Source organism: Callithrix jacchus, chromosome 13, assembly GCF_049354715.1.
Source record: "Callithrix jacchus isolate 240 chromosome 13, calJac240_pri, whole genome shotgun sequence".
NCBI classification, from domain to species: domain Eukaryota; kingdom Metazoa; phylum Chordata; class Mammalia; order Primates; family Cebidae; genus Callithrix; species Callithrix jacchus.
Window position 1 is genome coordinate 55225732 of NC_133514.1, and position 20802 is coordinate 55246533.

The window sequence follows — 20802 nt, forward strand, 5'->3', positions numbered from 1 at the left end:
CTGACTCTCTCTAATTAGGCTGACACCTTAGGCCAGGAGTGAAAACTGGATTTGGTAGGTGTCTTCCTTTTACTTTATATTTATGAATATGGCTTGTCCTTCTTATCCCAACTGGGAAACATCATTCAGGTCTTAATAGTGATTTTAAAGCCTGCAGTGCTTGGGAATATTCCTGCTGACATTCTCTTGCCACATCTACAATGTGCCATTTACCTAAGAGCTTATATTACTATTAGGGTAATGTTTCAGTTCCTTTACTGTCAAGCAGATAAAGAGGAAATAATAAAGAAATGCTACCTTAACTCTGTCTTTAAAAATTCCAAGGCTGATGCTTGGTTGGAGTAGTCTGGAATTAAGTAACCAAGTGTGTTTTCAGTAGATCTACACCCTTTACATATATTGGTCAGGAGTTTTTTAAAACTCAGCAATACTGTATTAAAGAATCTCTACAACTCCATCTTTAAATTCAAAGTATAAAGCTATTCCTAATGAAACGATCAGTGCAATAAACCCAATGTTTGTGCACTCCCCAGGCTCATGTTGAAACCCTAATCCAAAATGTGGTGATATTAGAAGGGGAGACTTGGGGAGATGATGGAGTCATGAGGGTGGAGCCCTCATGATGGGAGTAGACCTTCATAAGAAGAGGTGTGAGAGCTCTTGCTTCCCTGACCTCCCCCAACTGTGTGAGGACACAGAAAGATGTCCATCTGCATCAGGAAGAGAAACTTCCATTGGAATCTGACGATCCTGGCGCCCTGATCTTGAACTTCCAAAACCCCAGAAATGTGAGAAATATTGTCTGTTGTTTAAGTTATACGATCTGTAGTATTTTGTTACTGCAGCACAGCGGGCTAAGATATCAATGAAGCAATGAAGATATCAATTCAAAAGTGAACCAAAGAGCTATCAGAATAAACTTGTAACTTTATTTGGCAAATAATTTAGTGCTCAGTAAAGTGTGAGAGGTCACAGTGAAAAGTGAGAGGGCTTAAAGGTTAGGAGCAGAAGTTCACAATTAGGAAGGCAAAATATTTATCCAAAAGTACTCAAAAAAGTAGGAATTCACTGAAAATGACAATGGCCTAAAATATACAGTACCATCTTACTTTCAATGTAGTTTGATAGTTCCTTTTTAAAGTCTGGTCTTCCAAGACTGTCCATAAACCACATCATTCCTTTAATGTAGTTGACTGAGCTAGGGGTGTAAAAGGCAAAACAGAAATTCCACATCTGACTGCAGCCTAGGTCGTGCTAAACCACCACACTGCGGCTCTGGAGGCTGTGACGGGTCTCAAGAGAGCCCATTCTGGAGGTTTTGCGTGGGCACTACTAAGGCCCAAGAGAAAAAACTCAGGAAAAAGACGAGCAGGACATACTTTCTGATGTCAACTAGGAGTGTGGTCCACTGGCCTCAATACAGCAGACACCTGGAGACTGAGGAAGAATCTAGAATAACTCCCAGAGAGACAGTGGGAACATTCTGAATCCCTGTTTTCCCTACTTTGGGAAAAGCTCCTCCAAAAGAAGGTTTTTAATCACATTCAGCTTTCTCAGCCTAGGTCACCAAACAAAAACCCTTTGAAGCCTAGGTTGGCCAAACCCACTTCTACTGCTTGTTTTTTTTATTTTTATTTTTTTGAGGCAGAATCTAGTTCTGTTTCCAGGCTGGAGTGCAGTCGCACGATCTCAGTTCACTGCAACCTTCAAGTGATTCTCGTGCCTCAGCCTCCCAAGTGGCTGGGACTACAGGCGCACATCACCATGCCCAGCTAATTTCTGCATTTTTAGTAGAGATGGGGTTTTGCCATGTTGGCCAGGCTGGTCTTGAACTCCTGGCCTCAAGCAATCCACCTGCCTCAGACTCCCAAAGTGCTAGGACTAAAGGCACAAGCCACTGCACCCGGCCACCCACTTGATTTTTAATCCTATGAAATGTGTTTCCTAATATGCTTTAAACTACTAATTGGTCACTAGATTTACATAGAAAGAAGATGTTCATTAAATAGGATATTTTCTTTCTGGAGGAAAAACTAATTTTTACTTTTTGTTTTATAAATAAAAACAGTACATAAACATTGGGAAAAACGGAGAATATAACAGATGGCAAAAAAAAAAAAAAAAACCACCTGTTGTCCCACTAGCTAGAGAGATTCTCGATTCTTTCTTCCTTTTTTGCTTCTTCTTCTTCTTCTTGAGACACGGTATCACTCTGTCACCCAGGCTGTAGTGCAGTGGCATGACCATGGCTCACTGAAGCCTTGACTTTCAAGGTCCAAGTAAGTGATCCTCCAGCCTTGGCTTCCTGAGTAGCTGGGACTACAGGTGCACGCCATTATGTCCAACTAATTTCTGTATTTTTGGTTTTTTTTTTTGTAGACACTGGATTTTGCCATGTTGCCCAGGCTGGTCTTAAACTCCTGGACTCAGGTGATCATCTCACCTCAGCCTCCCAAAGTGCTGGTATTACAGGCTTGAGCCACTGCACCCAGCCAAGATACCACTTTCTTATGTATTTATTTCAGAATATATTTCAATCTTTATTAGATTTTTTAAAATTTTAAAATAGAATTTAGCATATTGCTTTATACCTCTTTAATTCATTTAACAATATAACCTTAATTGTATCATTAAATTTTCTTCCATAATATTATTCTTAATGGCTACAAGATAAATTTTTGTACTGAGGTAGCATAAATTAACAAATCCTCTATTGTTGGAAAAATATTGTTTCTGATTATTCTTTGCTATAAATAAGCTTCTATGAATATCCCAGTAGTTAATGATTTGCAATCGCTCTTCATTACTTCCTTAGGATAAATTCCTAACGGTGGATTGCTGGATCTAAGCATTTCTAAATTTTTTAACACTTTTAAAACTTATTGCCAAAGTATATACTCTAAAAAGAACTTAACAATTTCCAAATGCACTAACAGAGCTTTCCCTATCTCTTCATTTCTGTTAAAAAAAACTTGTCACTCATTAAATTCTAGAAATTGTTGTAGGTATATGCCTACAAAGATAAATTAAGCAAGGAATTTACAGCCCATTTATTCATCAATCCAGGGGGAGAGAAATTGGGGTTGATGGATCTTAACTCACAAATAGGGAACCTGCAGAATGGATTACTGGATGCTGTTCACGCCCATTTTGAAGACAAGCAGCCCTTGAAAGCCCCAGTTTTCTTTCCATAAGTCTAGCCAAGCACCTCAATTAAACATGAAAAATGATCTTAGATGCATGTTCCAGTTGGCTCCAGTCTGAGCCAAAGGAATTAAGAAAGAGAAAAGCAAAATATTGCAATCCTCTTTATGCCTCCTCTTAGTTAGCAATTAATTGAGTATTCTCAATACTGTTATTTATCAAAGATGCTGTGGACAAAAAAGAAAAAGCACTCCAAATGCCCATTGTTGCTAATTTCCTACGTTGATCCTAAGTCAGGATGCTCTTGCGTCACAGGCATCCCAAACAGAAGGGCAGACAGGACGTGATGTTAGGACTGCTTTGGTACCACTTCTTTTTTTTTTTTGAGATGGAGTTTTGCTCTTGTTACCCAGGCTGGAGTGCAATGGCACGACCTCGGCTCACCGCAACCTCTGCCTCCTGTGTTGAGGCAATTCTCCTGCCGCAGCCTCCTGAGTAGCTGGGATTACAGGCGTGCGCCACCATGCCCAGCTAATTTTTTGTATTTTTTAGTAGAGACGGGGTTTCACCATGTTGGCCAGGATGGTCTCGATCTCTTGACCTCGTGATCCACCTGCCTCGGCCTCCCAAAGTGCCGGGATTGAGCCACCGCACCCGGCCTGGTACCACTTCTTAACTCCCCATGGGCGTCTGCCCTTCAGTTACTTTAAATGGAACTCAAAGCAGTTACTGTGAGTCACCACAGATCCCCCAAAATAAAAGGACAGGCCTTGTGGCAGTGCCTCTGTGACAAGGACTCAATCTACATCTGGTATTTTCTTCCCATTGCTCACCAGGGTAGAAGTAGGGACCTGCCCCTCACTGGCTCATCTCCTAATGACTCATTTACTCCTGAGACCCATTTGCAGAGGGCCTCTTCTTTTAGTCTCAGGTCTATGCCTCTCTGCCTCACATATGGCATACTTAATATAGAAACTAAAATATCCAGCTGGGCACAATGGCCCATGCCTATAATTCTAACACTTTAGGAGGCTGTGATGGCAGGATCACTTGAGACCCGAATTTGAGACCAGCCTGGGCAACAAAGCAAGACCCTGTCTCTAAACAAAAAAAAAGTTAGGAGGCTGAGGAGCAAGAATCACTGGAGCCCAGAAGTTTGAGGCTGCAGTGAACTGTGATCACAACACTGCACTCCAGCCTGGGGAATGGAGCAAGTCCCTGTCTCTAAAAAAAAGAAAATAAAATATCTTTGCAAACCCCATAGCTAGCACTTCTTGCCCTGCTACAAGTGACTGCTTTTATTTTCTTAATACATGCCAGGCATAAACAAATTCTGAATTATATTTTTTTACTAATTTGACAAAGCCTTAAGACACTCCTTTATCAAATAGTATAGGTTTTTCTTACACTAGTACAAAAATTATTTACTGATTTTTTAAAACTGCAGATTTAGGAGAAAGGAGAAAAGTGCAGGTTTGTCACCTGGGCATACTGCACGATGCTGATGTTTGGGGGTATGATTCATCCCATCACCCAGGTAATGAGCACAGTGCCCAAAAGTTAGTTTTTCCACCCTTGCTCCTCTCCCCACTTTTGTATTCCTAGTGTCTACTGCTCCCATCTTATGTCCATGTGCACCCAATGCTTAGCTCCTGCTTATAAATAAAAACAAGCGCCATTTGGTTTTCTGTTTTTGCATTAATTCACTTGGGATAATGGCTTCCAGTTGCATCCATGTTGCTGCTAAGACGTGATTTGTTTTTATGGCTACACAATATTCTACGGTGTGTATGTTCCATGTTTTTTTAATTCAGTCCACCACTGATGGACACCTAGGTTGATTCCATGTCTTTGTTATCTTAAATGGTGCTGTGATAAACATTCTACCAAAAAAAAACACCTGAACTCATGTAATTTATTTTTCTTTGGGTATATACCCAGTAATGGGATTGCTGGGTTGAACAGTAAGTCTATGTTCATTTCCTTGAGAAATCTCCAAGCTGCTTTACAAAGGAGCTGAACTACTTTACACACCAACAGCATGTGATGAATGTTCCCCTGTCTCCACAACCTTGTCAACAGAAATATACCAACATTTATTATACATTTTCTGATTATAATGATATAACAATAATTTATATTTTTAGATAGAGGATGCTTCAAAATATGTAGTGAAAAGAAAGCACATACCTGATAAAAGTTAGGCCAGAAAGTACTGATGGCCAGTTCTGCCCTGTTCCATGTACGTGTCGGGTCTCCAGATATATTCCAGATAGGATTCCCCAGTGGCCCGTTATTGACCTTCACATAGACATTGAGTAACCCCGGAGGAGAATTGCTCTTGCTGGACACAAAATAGTGAAAATCGATGCAGTGGGTGTCGTTTTCTTTAAGCTGGGGTAAGAGCAGGTGGGCTCTCTGCCCCTCAGGTCTCCCAGAGGCATTCACCAGCATGAAAGAACCTGTAAAAACAAAATCAGAGAGAGTCATACCCTGAAACACTACTTTTCAGTTATCTCTGAAAACCCACCAATTCCATGTCTTACTTAAGCTTAAATTGCCATTTCCTTCATTCCTATTTCATATATTACCTCCTCTTCCTCCTACCACCTGCATGTATTCTCAAAAGTACACATAATATTAATGAAAAATTCCCTGGATTTTACTATAATTTGACTTCTAAATAACAGAAATGCAGCATAATGTTTGTAGACTTGCCCTAATCAATCTAGCAGTCAGAAGTCACAGGTGATTATTTACATTAAAAATTAAAATTTCATATTTAAAATGCATGTCCTTATTCACACCAGCCATGTTTCAAGTGCTCAAAAGCCACATGTGACAAGTCACTACCACACTGGGCAGCACAGATAGACAGCATCTCCATCCACCAGCAAGTTCTACTGAACAGCACTGTCCTATCATGCTAGCATTACTCAGTAGTCACTCTGTATAACTTAGATAAAGACAACAGATTAGGTGGGAGGTGAATCTTAGGGTCATGATATTGACCCCATCATGTTCCCTGCTGTCAATGTAATAGGATCCTCTTGTACTTCAGCAACAGTACTCCACCCCCATTGCTGGAACAACTGAGGTCCCCCTGACAGTGAAGGTGTTCTCACAAAAAGTGATGACTTATGCAATCACTGCCCCAACTGGAGGAGAATCATTCTAAGAAGTCTCATGAGCTCTTTGGATCTTGACCCCAATGACCCTAACCTACCCATGAGTGTTGAGGAACTTCAAGCTTTCCAGGTACCTGAGCACTTGAGAGTCTTATCCATATGAATTTTATATTTCACATAGTAAAAAATAAAAGCAAAATGTTCTAAGATGAAGGGAAAATAGGTTATCATAGGTCCACTTTAGCACAGAGAAAAAAATGTATTGAAATTCTAAGGAGGAAGTACATCTGAACTTGGAGTATAAAAATGAAAAAATAAAAATACTATACAGATGAGATACCCTCATTGTAAATCATACTGTTCAAGGTGTGCATATGTATATGTTAATAGTTGTTTTACTGTCTACCCACATCTATCCATAAACACACATACACAGTACTAGAAAATGCATGGAATTTTTGTCTTGTTTACATGCTGTGGCATCCTCAACAGGAAGACCACCTTTTTATAGTAATTCCCAAAGAATTACTTGGAATTACTATGTAATTCCCAAAGAATTACTGGGAAAGTATTATGGTAGCTACTTTACAGCTATGAGGTGAGCCAAGTTTAACGCCATTTACAATAAACAGGAACAGGGTCACAGAGAGATCAGAAGCAGTTTATCTAGGTTTCAGGATGAGTTAGTGGCCAAACCAGAATTTTGAGCCTCTGAGTTTCCAGCCCATTATTCACTCTGCCACACTCCAATAACCTCATGTTTCTTCATGTGCTTTTTGAACATATATTTAAAAAAAAAGCTTTCACAGCAGTGAAGGGAAATTATAGTAGGTATTTTAAGATAGAGCAATTTTTAAAGCAATGAATGTTATACACCTACAAATACAAAAGCCAAGCCAGAAGGGAATCTATCTATGAAACATAACTTACCTATGAAATATATTTCAGCATTCAGGAAAAACTTTAACTGTGATTTAAGAAAGACGGGCAGAGAAAGAACAAGTGACAAGAGAATATCATTGAAATAATTCAGGTTAGTTATTGCTTGTTTACAAATGTAAAAAAAAAATCTTCAAAATATGCAGGGTTGATGAACCCCATCACAGGACATTGGTGTGTATGAGATACAGATTGTGTTTTTCTGCTCTTAGTAAAATAAAAGCTGATTTATTTTATTCTATCACTGGGGGCTCTGTTATCTACAACACAGTTACCACATATATTCTTACTGCTGGGGCTGAGGCATGACATGTTCTTGAGGTCACCTCTGAAAGAACAGAACCTTTAATATGACCACATTGCCAAGAATATTGTTTCTTTCATTGTTCCCATCACTTAAGCTTGGGCAACCATGGGTGGAAGGCATGGTAATATATACAGGATGGCAAAATATGTGTTGCCCACATCCTGTGAAGCACTCAGAGGAGTCTCCTTTCACACATTTACATAAACTAGGTACCTTTCTACCATTAGTGTTCAGGAAATCACCCAGTTTTCCAAAACTGCTATTTTCCTAGCTACACAGCCTGCCCTCCAATGCTTAATCGACTGTGCTCCATTCCAGCATGAAATGCTCTTACACTCTTGTGTCTAAAGTACACAGAATTTTTATGTTGATGTCCAGGTGAAATTCAGGTATAATCTAAGTTACTCAAGTGATCCTAGCTTTTATAGTCCTTTCTCCTCCTTTTTTCCCTGTTTGATTTTGTGAAATTCACAAAAGGCTTCTCAAGGGGCAGGGCTTTGATGGAAATATGCAGACTTTATGCACAGTCCTCCTCTGGCAGGGGTTCAGGTCCTCAGGAGGCAATTCTGTCTGGAATGCCTCCAGGGTCACTAACACAGCTACTCTCTCCCAAATGATCTGGAAATCAATTGAGCAGCACTCAGATTTTAACACTCATGATCTTTTAGAGAAAAAGTCTCTGCCGAGCACCGTCCCCTGTGGTACAATCCTCTGCAAGATTCCCTTTTTTCCTTCCTCCACAGTCTTCCAATGGGTGTATCTATGCAGCCTCTTAATTAACCATGAATGCATAAAAGGCAAGTGTGACAAAGCGTGACACAAGCACAAGCCCAGCAAATGCTCCTGACTCGTTATGATGACTTTAGTTCCTCAAACCTCCTACATGTATGGTTTTTTTAGATTATGTGTGTTTTTTTTTTTTTTTTTGAGACAGGGTTTCCAGACTGGAGTGCAGTAGCAGGATCACAGCTTATGGCAGCCTTGACCTCCTGTGCTCAAGTGATCCGTCCTCCCATCTCAGCCTCTCACCTAGCTGGAATCTTAGGTGTGCATCACCTCACCTGGCTAATTTTTTTTTATTTTTTTATTTTGTAGAGAGGGATCTTACTATGTTGCCCAGGCTGGTCTCTAACTCCTCGATTAATGCAATCATCCTGCCACAGCCTCCCAAAAGGTTAAGATTACAGGTGTGAGCCACTGTGCCCAGCTGGAATTCTTTACCATTTACCTCTAATTCCCCCTGTTCACCTCACAACACTCCTGGTCCTACTGTCATTCACCTAAGTGGTAATTTTTAAGTTTCCTTTCTTTATGAGAGAAGAACACTACTACACTTAGATAACACAAAACCTTCAACTCAATTAATCTTGCCGTTACATTTTTGGGAAAAGGGTATCCTTATTTTAGTGTGTGGCCATCAAGACTTAATTCACTGCTTTAAAGTACAAAAGGTGATGTTTCTGCCCACACTTATGTTTCCTGACAGTGCTGCACTATTATGTGCCAATGAGTTTACAGAAGCAAATATGAAAGTCTAACAACCTGCAGTAAACTCAAAGTTGGCAGGAGAGAGGAAGTGACGCTTCTTAGTGATACTTCATAGTTTGCTTTTATCACCTATGTGCTTTGAGGTATACAGTCAACTCACAAACCAATGTTTAGAGGATTACAGAATTCAAAGCATTTACATTCAATTTTAGACTATTAAGTCTGTTTTTTAAACTATCCCTATATGGCTGAATGTTTAATTTTCACCTTCTACTTCAATGTTTTGACTGCGAGGAAATGCATTTGCAAAGAGTAATTGGGTCTCCCTCTGTAGATACTTCCTTACCTCAATTCTTTCCTCCTATAAAAAGCATTCCAACTGGGTAAATAAACTTTAAAAAAAATCATAATTCAAATTGGCATAGAAATTCTGTTTGTGTTCAGATAATAAAACACCCTTAAGTCACTAGTATATAAGTAGAAAGTATACCGTTGCAGGCAAATGAAATGAGCTCTGCATGATACAGTCAGCTTCAAAAGGGACAGCCTTTAAATGCAGACTTCGAAGTTTCTTACTAATAATTACTTTGGTTTCCCCAAAAAAGAAAACTCTCTTATAAGAACATGCAATGTTCACATTCTCAAATCTCTGGATGAATTAAATTTTTCTAATCATATCCATTGACAAATGCTTTTGATGAGACTATCTTCCATCATTGTTTGTGACAGCAGTAATAAATACACAGAATGAGTTACTCCTTTCTAACCCATCATTAAAATTTGCATTGGTGTGGTTAGGGCTGTAGATTTGTCAAGGCTGAGAAAACTGCATGAATTCTCTTGCAAATGTATTTGATAAACTTTGCAAGCAACAACAAAAAAGAATATTTTCCATTATCTAGCAGGAAGAAAGAATTACATGTGTTCTTCAATACTTTGGCTGACAGAGAAGCAGCATTTTATGAACTTTAAAGCTATTATAAATTATAATGAAGCTCAGGCGCAGTGGCTCATGCCTGTAATCTCAGCACTTTGGGAGATCAGGGCAGGTGAATTACAAGGTCAAGAGATTGGGTCTATCCTGCTTAACATGGTGAAACCCTGTCTCTACAAAAAAATATAAAAATTAGCGGGATGTGGTGGTGTGCACCTGTAGTCCCAGCTACTTGGGAGGCTAAGGCAAAAGAATAGAGTGAACCCAGGAGGCAGACGTTGCAGTGACCTGAGATCATGCCACTGTACTTCAGTCTGGAAACAGAGCTAGACTCCAACTCAAAAAAAAAAAAAAACCTATCATGAATTATAAAATTCACTTTTTAAACTTCTTAATTTTAGCAAAAGCATACAGATTATTGGTCTTTGCCTCCCTTTGGCTGTTTTGCCTTTATTTTTTTCTTGTATGACCATGCCTTCAAATTTGTGGATTTAGGATATGAGAGGCAAACAAAATGTTAACAAGCTCCATCACTGCAGGCATATCTCCTGGCTCTAGTTTATGGTGTTATCAGTACTTCTAACCTATTCAGATACAACCAGTTAGAACAATTCAGTTCACTAGAGCAGCACTTCTCAAACAATCCATAGTGAAAAACCAGTTGTTTTTTCAGAAAAACTTCCAGTGCATCTCATACCAATTTATATAAAATACAATCAACACGAATTGCTAGAAAAATGAAATTGCTTAGACACATAACATTACTCTGTCAAATTCCTACACAAATTTTCTAAAGACTTGCTCTCAGTTTCTGTACTAGTCAGGGACCAGAAACAATGTGCGGGCCATCTCTGATCTGCAGACCATACTGAACAGCATAGGCTTAAAGTTACAGCAAAAGATTAAGCAGTATAGCATCCTTGGCACCCAAGTATACAGTTTTCCTCAACAGTAGATGAGGCAAACTGAAAGAAAAGAATGAAAAAGAAAATCTGGTTTCTTAACCCAAAGGTAAGTTATAAAGTCTAAGCCCTTTGAATATGAAAGAACATTGTAGAAGAAAATGAAGAGGGAAAGTGTGAAGCAAGTGGACACATGTGGTCGTGGTGAACGGAAAGTTTGTACCCAGGCTCAGTTGCCACCATCACTCTAACAATGCTTATTTACATCCATTTCAGTCTGATGAAACCACCATCTCCAAGCTGCATTCACCTTCTGCAGACCAGAGGTTATGCATCCTTCATAAGCTACTGTCTCTTCTGTGCCCCTCCTACAAACATGAAAAGACCTGGCTTCAAGGAAAGGAGAAACCAAGGGGTGCCAGTAGGCCATGGCACGTGGAATCACCACGCACATTTGCATGTCTTAAGGAGAAGGGGAGAGGGTATGGGAGTAAAATGGGCCACCAGTGACTAGGCCAGGTGCTCCATGAACTTGATCTAATTATATTAATGAAGGTCTGAAGAAAGAAAGAGCAGGGTGAACCCACCAGAGGACAAGTGAAAGCATCTGATAGAGCCAAAGGTAATTCAAAGCTTTTACCAAACTCCAAAGGCAATGCTCCTAAGACCAACATTTTTCAAACATTTCAACTCTAACTCATAATAAAAAATAATATATGCCTTCTTTCTTTCTTTATTTCTTTTCTAAGACAGAGTTTCACTCTTGTCACTCAAGCTGGAATGTAAGGGCACAATCTCAGCTCATTGCAACTTTTGCCTCCCAGGTTCAAGTGATTCTCGTGCCTCAGCCTCCTGAGTAGCTAGGATTACAGGTGTGTACCACTACGCCCAGCTATTTTTTGTATTTTTAGTAGAAACAGGGTTTCACTATGTTGGCCAGGGTGGTCTCAAACTCCTGACCTCAGGTGATCCACTTTCGCCTCGGCCTCCCAAAGTGCTGGGATTACAGGCTTGAGCCACTATGCTCAGCCAATATATTGTACTTTACATCCCAGTACACATGTGTACTGGGCTTTCATTTAAAAAATGAAATCACTGTGCTTCTAACCATGTGTATATATGTACTGCATGTACATTTTCTACTCTATTTCAATTGCATTTTGCAAAATCAATCAATTAATTCTGGCTACAACCTACAACTGACATCACAGCCCACAAATGCTTTAAGACCATAATGCAATTCCTCCCAAAATCAAAACCACTGTGCTCTGCTCACTAAGAAAAGCTTTTCTTTAATTTGTCATTTACAATTTGATCTCATCCTCTGATTATCATAATACCAGGTTACACCCCTCCTACCACTCCCTCAGCCATTACTGACAAGGCTCCTAAAAAATATGTCTCCAGAAGCTTCCTGAACTAGGGAAGAGGAAGGCCTGTGGAGAAATAAATGAACTACGAGAGCAATGCTCAAAGGGAACAAAGCCTCTGTACAGAGGTGCCACATTGCTCTAAAAATGCTTATTAGCATCCATTTCAGTCCCATGAAACCACAGTCTCCAAGCTGCATTCACATTCTACAGACCAGATGTCATGCATCCTAAGCTTCTGCCTCTTCTATGCCCCTTCTACAAACATGAAATACTTATTAGCCACTAGGGAATAGGACATGAATAGCAAAAATTCTCTCTTTTCCCAAATGACACATTTTCTTTTCTATTTGTCCTGTCCCTTCCTGCCTTCCTTGTGGATTCCCAACAATTACTGAAAAAGACCATTTGTAAATTGTACTAATTTTTGCCCCATTCATAATATGGTGGTGAAAACAAAGTAAGATAGCAAAAAGAAGAAACACTGTATCACAGGGAAGCTGAAGTAAAACTCTCTAACCACCTGCACATCTCTTTACTCCCTGATATGGTTTGGTGTGTCCCCACCCAAATCTCATCTTGAATTGTAGCTTCCACAATCCCCAGGTGTCATGGGAGGGACCCAGGGGGAGGTAACTGTATCATGGGGTGGTTACCCTTATGTTGTTCTCATGACAGTGAGTTCTCATGAAATCTGATGGTTTTATAAGGGGCTTTCCCCACTTTGCTTGGCACTTCTCTCTCCTGCTACCATGTGAAAAAGGATGTTTGCTCTCCCTTCTGCCAGGATTGTAAGTTTCCTGAGTCCTTCCCAGTCATGCATAACTGTGAGTCAATTATACCTCTTTCCTTTATAAATTACTGAGCCTCAGGTATTTATTCATAGCAGCTTGAGAAAGGACTAATACACTCCTTCCACCCAGACAGCAGCTGATGGAATCATCCTGGCAGGGACCATTCTACAAATCATGCCATTTAGTTCACAGTACTCTGTTCTCCTTGAGGGAATTCCACATCAATCTGGGTGCCACAAAATTAATAAGCACAGCTCATATACCTCAGATATGCATACAACCTTTGGTTTAGGATATTTATATTAAATACAAAAAAGATATCCAATTGTCAATTTAGTGATTCACAGCACAACTGAATGGCTATTTTTATTATTCACAAAAGTATTGAGCTGAACAAAAATGTATTATTTCACTTTTACTAGTCACTTTTAGCCATGGCAGGATTCATCTGAGCACCCATTATATATTAGGACATTTTCAGAACTACAACAATACAAACTTGGACCTATTACTCCAGCAAGAACCTCCCAGTTTAGTTGTAAATCATATTTTAAGTTTTTTGTATTCATCACCGGAAGAATAAAAAGAGATTAACAGAATTAGCAAATCAGATCATTAAGTTTGCCCACACTTACATAAGTAACAACCTGAAGTGGCTGTAAACTTTATGGTTTAGGACTGTCAATCTTAAAAGGGACTTGCGAAACACAGGTATCATTAGAGACAAAGCAGCATTGGAAGAGGCTCACAGCAAAGAGAGGAAACCCTGGGGGTTCAATAGTAAGAAGTAATATGCTCTCCTTTCATAAGAAGGAAGGTTTAATGAGAACTAAATTGTATTACAGTGTGTCATTTAGACAAACTGCTTCAGTGACTTTGGCGGAAAATACTAGGTGTGAACTTTATAAGGAAAAAACAAACACTGAGTAAAGCAAGCACAACCTTTTAACTATCTGACGACTAATGACTGTATCTCAGGAAATGAGCCACACATACAACAATCGAGTAGTGACAGCCTGACTATTTAGAATGTTCTAAAGAGACTGTTTAATTTCCCATACGTCAAGTTTTTCATTGACTGACATCTTTAGAAATGGGTTCGTTTTTGTTACAAATCTCAGAATGACACAATCATCACAATATAAGCTTCCGCTTATTTTTTCTCCAAAATTAGTGTTGATTCAGAGGTCTTTTTTTTTTAACATGTGAAAAAAGCTTATGCTACTCAGTATGGCCTGCAGATCACAGATATCTGGTGACAGTTTACCAGCTGAACTATGACTTGCTTTAAGAAGAAATTGTGCAGTTAGCGTTTATATAAAATGCAAGCCAAACCTAAATATTTAAAAGGTGTATCTTGGACACATTCAAACATTTGCTAGTGGTACTCAAAAGAAGCTTGCTAAATCATCCTTTCTCCTATAAAAGAGTTCAAAAGACTTCAAGGGTTCTGTTGACATCCCTGATTGAGAAACCCCCATATTCCAGAAGAAGAAAGAGGAAGAAGAAAGAAGAAAGAAGAAGAAGAAGAAGCCAAAGGATGTTTCATTAGCCCAACTAGGGTCAGAAACCAGACTCACGCAGGAATTTTCACTGCTTGATCAGAAGGTGGAAAGAAGGAATTGTCAAAACTTAACAAGGTGAGTCAGTGAAGAAAATTAAATAATTTTCACATTAAACTAACAATACGGTATCAAGTTTACAAATTATCAAAAGTCTGGAACTTAAGGAATCTGTTGGATTAATTAACCAGAAAAAGCATCAAAATACCAATAAATAATTAGCAAATAGTATGAAAAGGCAAGCTTCATTAGCAGAAATATAATTAGAACACAGATGTCTGGGAAAAGAGTTATCTTACCACTAACCAAAGAAATTTAAAGTAAAGCAAATGCTGGGTACAATTTTAACATGGATACATTTCTTAATTACATAAACATTTCAACACTTTATGCTTGTGAGGTTCTGATGAAGCTCCTGCAAGGGTTCAGGAAAGAAAAGAAGCAGGGGAGTTTATCAAACAGAGCATCCCAACAGCAGAAGTCACAGAGAGAGTCACACTCCTTGCCGAGAGCAGGCTGGCAGATAAATCTCATCTACAAAACTTGCTAATTCTGTGACCTTATGAAAATCACTCTCAATCTGAGTCAGTTCATCCACAAACTCAAAACCAAACAGTGCCTACTTTGAAAGACTTAGACTAAGGCAAGTAAAGTACTCCGGGCTGTGCTGGGCAGGACTTGAAGAGGGCTCCCTGAGCTTGGTAGGAAAAGCTGGGCTCTGTAGCAAAACAACCTGAATTAGGATCGTAACTCAGGCACGCATTGTCCTTGAGCAAGGGAACTAACTCTTCTCTGCAAGTTTCCTAATCAAAGAGGTGGCTGAATAAATTAAATAAGGTAAATCACATAAAATGCTTCTTAAAAGAGTGACTGGTATAGAGCACATATATGTCAAATGGTTCCAGTTTTTATCCAAATGTATTTGAACTTAGTCTAGGAAGACAAGATAGCAGAATTTTTACTCCAAGGTAGTTTCTTACACCCATAAAATTATGTGTATCAATGATCATGTGATTACACAGGTTACCATCATCCACCTTTAAATCAGCATAACAAGGTCAGTAATACAAACAAGGCATGGTACTTGGATTTATTTTCAATATCTAAACATGAATTTTCAATTACAAATAATCATTCTAGATGCAAGATGGAGTAAAAAAAATTTCCTAGTGTGATTTAAATGCTTAAATGCTACCAAGTCTGCTAAATTATAAATATACATTTTTAATTATAAGAGCAAAATGCTATAATAATTAATGGTGATTATGAAAGCTGCTAATTATATTTATAAAACCAGTGATTAAAAACTTTCAAATCATTAAATAAATACAGAACTATATTAACAATTAATATGGGAACTAATAATAACTAACACATTTGATATTTAGTATGTGCCGGGCATTCTTCCAAATGTTTTACATATATTAACTCTTTTACAAATACTTACCATAGTATTCCAGTTGCCTATAGTTTTTCAATAGAGTCACATGCTATACAGTTTGTAGCCTAGGAGCAATAGGCCATACCATATAGCCTAGGTATGGAGTAGGCTCTACCATCGTGATTTGTGGAACAGCACTCTATCATGTACAATGAAAAACTTGCCTGACCATACATTTCTCGGAATGCATCCCTGTCATTAAGCATGCACAACTTTATTATAGGAATATACATACATACAAATATACAGGGAAAGTGGCCGAGATAGAGAGAAAGGAAGAGGCAGGGAGGAAACGGTTTTTACAAACAAATTTACTGAAAAAGGGGTAAAGATGTTCAGGTCTTTGGCAAGAATGGTACATGTTACCAAGAATGCTCCACTGATACCCATAGTATCCTTGGATACACCATAATATATTGAACTACTAAACAATTTACCCACTATGGGATATGTCACTTATCATTTGTAAGGAATTTGTGTTTTTTTTGTTTTATTTTTTGTTTTGTTTTGTTTTGTTTGAGAAGTCTCATTCTGTCACCCAGGCTGGAGTGTAGTGGTGCAATCTCAGCTCACTGCCGTGGGTTCGGGCAATTCTCATGCCTCAGCCTCTCCAGCAGCTGGGATTACAGGTGCCCACCACCACACCCATCTAACTTATTTCATGTTTTTAGTACCAACAGGGTTTCATCATGTTGGCTGGCCTGATCTCGAACTCCTGTCCTCAAGTGATCCACCCACCTCAGCCTCCCAAAGTGCTGAGATTACAGGCATGAACCACCGTGAGTCTCTAGCATAACCACTTTAAAAATTTCATTTGAAATGTCTTCACTTGATGATGAACTGATTGATGTACAGGGAAACAAATGTATATTAGGGAAAGTTCTTTACATTAGCTCTCAGAATATAAAAACCAGATAGCCAAGTTCTAGATATCCTTGCGAACTGTTTTGTTTACATAGAAATCCAGTTCTTTCTTTCCTTGTTTCAACTTTCCCTTTCATTAACAAAAATTATATATACCATTATAAAATGTTAAAAAAATAAAGAATTTCAGAGGAAAAATTAACTATGTCTTCCTAATTTTCACTTAACTGACCAGAAACTTATGCCATTTAAACAATAGTAAATTTCCCGCAGAATACTTCTTTATACACAAATAAACATATAGATACATATATGAAGGTTTTTTAAATCTTTTCTTATTTATTCAAAGAATAATAAGCTGACACATTCCTCTGCAGTTTGTTCTGTTCCTTTACCAATAATATAATGTTGACAACTCTTCAGGCCAATAAGGACACAGAGATCCTAATTTACATTTTCGACACCTGCTATGACAAAGAACATCCAGTAAAGAGCCACATGAACTATTTTCATTTCTACAGTAAGACAGTCCTACAAGTCAGATTTCTCGCCAACAGGTATATGTATTTTTAATGTTCCAGAGTTTTGATTTATTGAATATAAATATTAAGCAATTGCTCCAGACATGAAAATCGTATTTTTTAATTTATTAATGATCATGGTCAGTGGTTTATATAAAGTGGCCCTGTTACTTCAAACAAAAGAAGACTGGCTAATGTGAAAGCAGCTTCCAGCCCAAAAGAAAGGAGGTCTCTCGGCATCCTCTGTTCTAAGCATAGGCTATCATCTTGACTTCCTCTACTCCCATCTTCTGGCTGTGTTGTTACTGTTGCTCTTATAGTTACTGAACCTGTGCTAAGTGCTAGCTACATGCCAGCCACTCTGCTAAGCACTTTACGTCAATCCTTCCATTTGGTCCCTTCAGTAACTACTGAGAGAAGTATCACTGTCATTTTATAATCAGGAGGGTTAAAAAAATTCCTGGCTGGGAACAGTGGCTCATGCCTGTAATCCCAGCAGCACAGGAGGCCAAGGTAGGCGGGTCATGAGGTCAAAAAGTCAAAACCATCCTGGCCACTATGGTGAAACCCAGTCTCTATTAAAAATACAAAAATTAGCTGGGCATGGTGGTGCATGCCTGCAGTCCTAGCTACCCAGGAGGCTGAGGCAGAAGAATCGCTTGAACCCAAGAGGCAGAGGTTGCAGTGAGCCAAGATTGTGCCACTGCACTCCAGCCTGGCAACAGAGTGAGATTCCATCTAGTGAAAAAAAGAAAAAAATCTTCCCTAAGCTCACATAGAAAATCAGATTGTAATCCAGTCAGTCTGATTCTAGAGCTGACGGCTTAGTCCAACACATAATCAAGGTTTCACAGCACATCTCAGAGTCAGATAACCAAATATTAGTGGCATATGCTCTCTGGAGAAAATTAAAAATAGAACAAGAACAGCACACTAGAAGCTATTAGGGTCATCTTCAGCTTTGAATTACAACTCTTTAAAAGAAAAATTAGTTGATTCTCAAATTACATGGCTATTCTCTTATCAAAAATTAACACTTGGCTGAGTGCGGTGGCTTACTCCTGAAATCCCAGCACTTTGAGAGGCCGAGGCGGGCAGATCATGAGCTCAGGAGACCAAGACCATCCTGGCCAACATGATGAAACCCCGTCTCTACTAAAAATACAAAAATTAGCTGGGCGTGTTGGTGCACACCTGTAATCCCAGCTACTCGGGAAGCTGAAGCAGGAGAATCACTTGAACCAGGGAGTAGAAGGTTGCAGTGAGCTGAGAATGTGTGGCTGTACTCCAGCTTGGATGACAGAGCGAGACTCTGTCTCAAAAAAATAAATAAATAACAAATAAATAAAACTTAAAACTCACTATGCTTATGATGACAGTATGGAGACAAAACAAATTCTATTATTTCTTCTCAAGTAAACAAAAGAATTAGTGACAGAATGCAAGATAAGGAGATGGAAATAAAATCTATTATTTTTAAAACTACCAACGTTCATTGAAAAACGTGAATTTTAAGTAAGACATTTAATATAATATAAACAATTAAATCAACCCCTGGATTGCTTCAGAAGTCCAGTGGATACTTTTTATTCTTGTTGCTTCCTAATGCAATAAAATGATATAACAACACTCATATGGCTTTACTTAAAAATGTGATTTAAAATCAAATTATTCAAAACAGATGTCCAATTCTCTTAGCTTACACAACCCTAGAGAAGACAAACATTATCTACTAAATGCTAGTCTGACAGTCAGAAGCATATCTGTGATGACTCACAGAGGCACTCGCTACTAAGTGCACTCCGTCTTCTACCTCCACAGAGCGCCCTTCACACGTCTGTCAAGAGATGCCATGAGAACCATTTCCAACATTTGCTCCTGTATAAACGGCACTTTCATTGTTGCCAATAATGAAATGAAATGAGAAGAAATGTACAAGAATTAATACCACTGATTATCTTGGATATTTTTATTCAAGGCTAATTTTTCTTTCATTTAACCAATATTTTTGCAAATAACTCTTTCAAGGAATCGTTTTAATCTCGGTAAAAAAACAAACAAGCTTAACTTGGCGATCATTAAAAAATCTGGAGACCACAGATGCTGGAGAGGATGTGGAGAAATAGGAACACTTTTACACTGTTGGTGGGATTGTAAATTAGTTCAGCCATTGTGGAAGACAGTGTGGCAATTACTCAAGGCCTTAGAAATAGAAATTGACCCATTTGACCCAGCAATCCCATTACTGGGTATATATCCAAAGGATTATAAATCGTTCAACTATAAGGACACATGCACAAGAATGTTCACTGCAGCACTGTTTACAATAGCAAAGACCTGGAACCAATCCAAATGCCTATCGATGATAGACTGGACAGGGAAAATGTGGCACATATATACCATGGAATATTATGCAGCCATCAAAAACAATGAGTTCGTGTCCTTTGTAGGGACATGGATGAATCTGGAAACCATCATTCTCAGCAAACTGACACAAGAACAGAAAATCAAACACTCCATGTTCTCACTCATAGGTGGGTGTTGAACAATGAGAACACATGGGACACAGGGAGGGGAGCATCACACACTGGGGACTGTCGGGGGGAATTAGGGGAGGGACAGCGGAGGGTGGGGAGTTTGGGGGAGAGAGCATGGGGAGAAATGCCAGATGTGGATGAAGGGGAGGAAGGCAGCAAATCACACTGCCATGTATGTACCTATGCAACAACTTTGCATGTTCTTCCTAAAATGCAATTAAAAAAAAGAAAATATTAGGTGGGAACAGTATATCAAAACCTAAAATGCAATAAAAAACAGAAAATATTAGCTGGGACTAGTATATCAACAGTAATCAAAGCAGTGATATGAGGAAGTGGGAAGGATAAATGGGATATTTTGAGTTACAATCAAAGGATTATTTGTCTGAATGAATATTGAGAGGCTGGGGAGCTGATAGTGTTCAAAATGATTCTTAGCCTAAACTATATAAAAGAACAGTGGTTCTTTTACACCATTTACATGATTCCAGTTTATGCTGACAACTGAAGTTTATCTACCAAAAAAGCAGAAACAGTAATTTGATACATCTATATCACCAGTGATGTATAATCTGAGATATGGCAGTCACTCAATTAGTTGAATTAACTACCACAATGCATTATGAACAAAAAATAACGAGAGATGCATTTTTAAATCCTTCTATATATCTCATTGGCAGAAACACTTTTTAATTTTTTTCTTCTTTATCATTTACACAATTATACTAAAACGAAAGAGCAAACTTCAGATATTTCACAAGTACATCCACAATGCATTCCAAATTTCTGAGCAAGGAATTCACAGTCTTACCAGTCTATAATTACAACCTTATCTTTGATCACTCCCTAAATCTACTGTGTACATGTATTA

General features: G+C 38.6%; 1 protein-coding gene across 16 annotated transcripts in view; it reads right to left on the reverse strand.

Annotated features, from left to right (window-relative positions):
• Positions 1 to 20802, reverse strand: part of PTPRM (protein tyrosine phosphatase receptor type M) — an 866690-nt gene that overhangs the window by 531411 nt on the left and 314477 nt on the right. For all 16 annotated transcript variants that reach the window (XM_054243977.2, XM_078347758.1, XM_002757062.6 and 13 more), the window contains exon 3: positions 5335 to 5606. In XM_054243977.2, coding sequence (XP_054099952.2) covers positions 5335 to 5606 — 272 coding nt within the window. The remainder of the gene's footprint in view (positions 1 to 5334; positions 5607 to 20802) is intronic.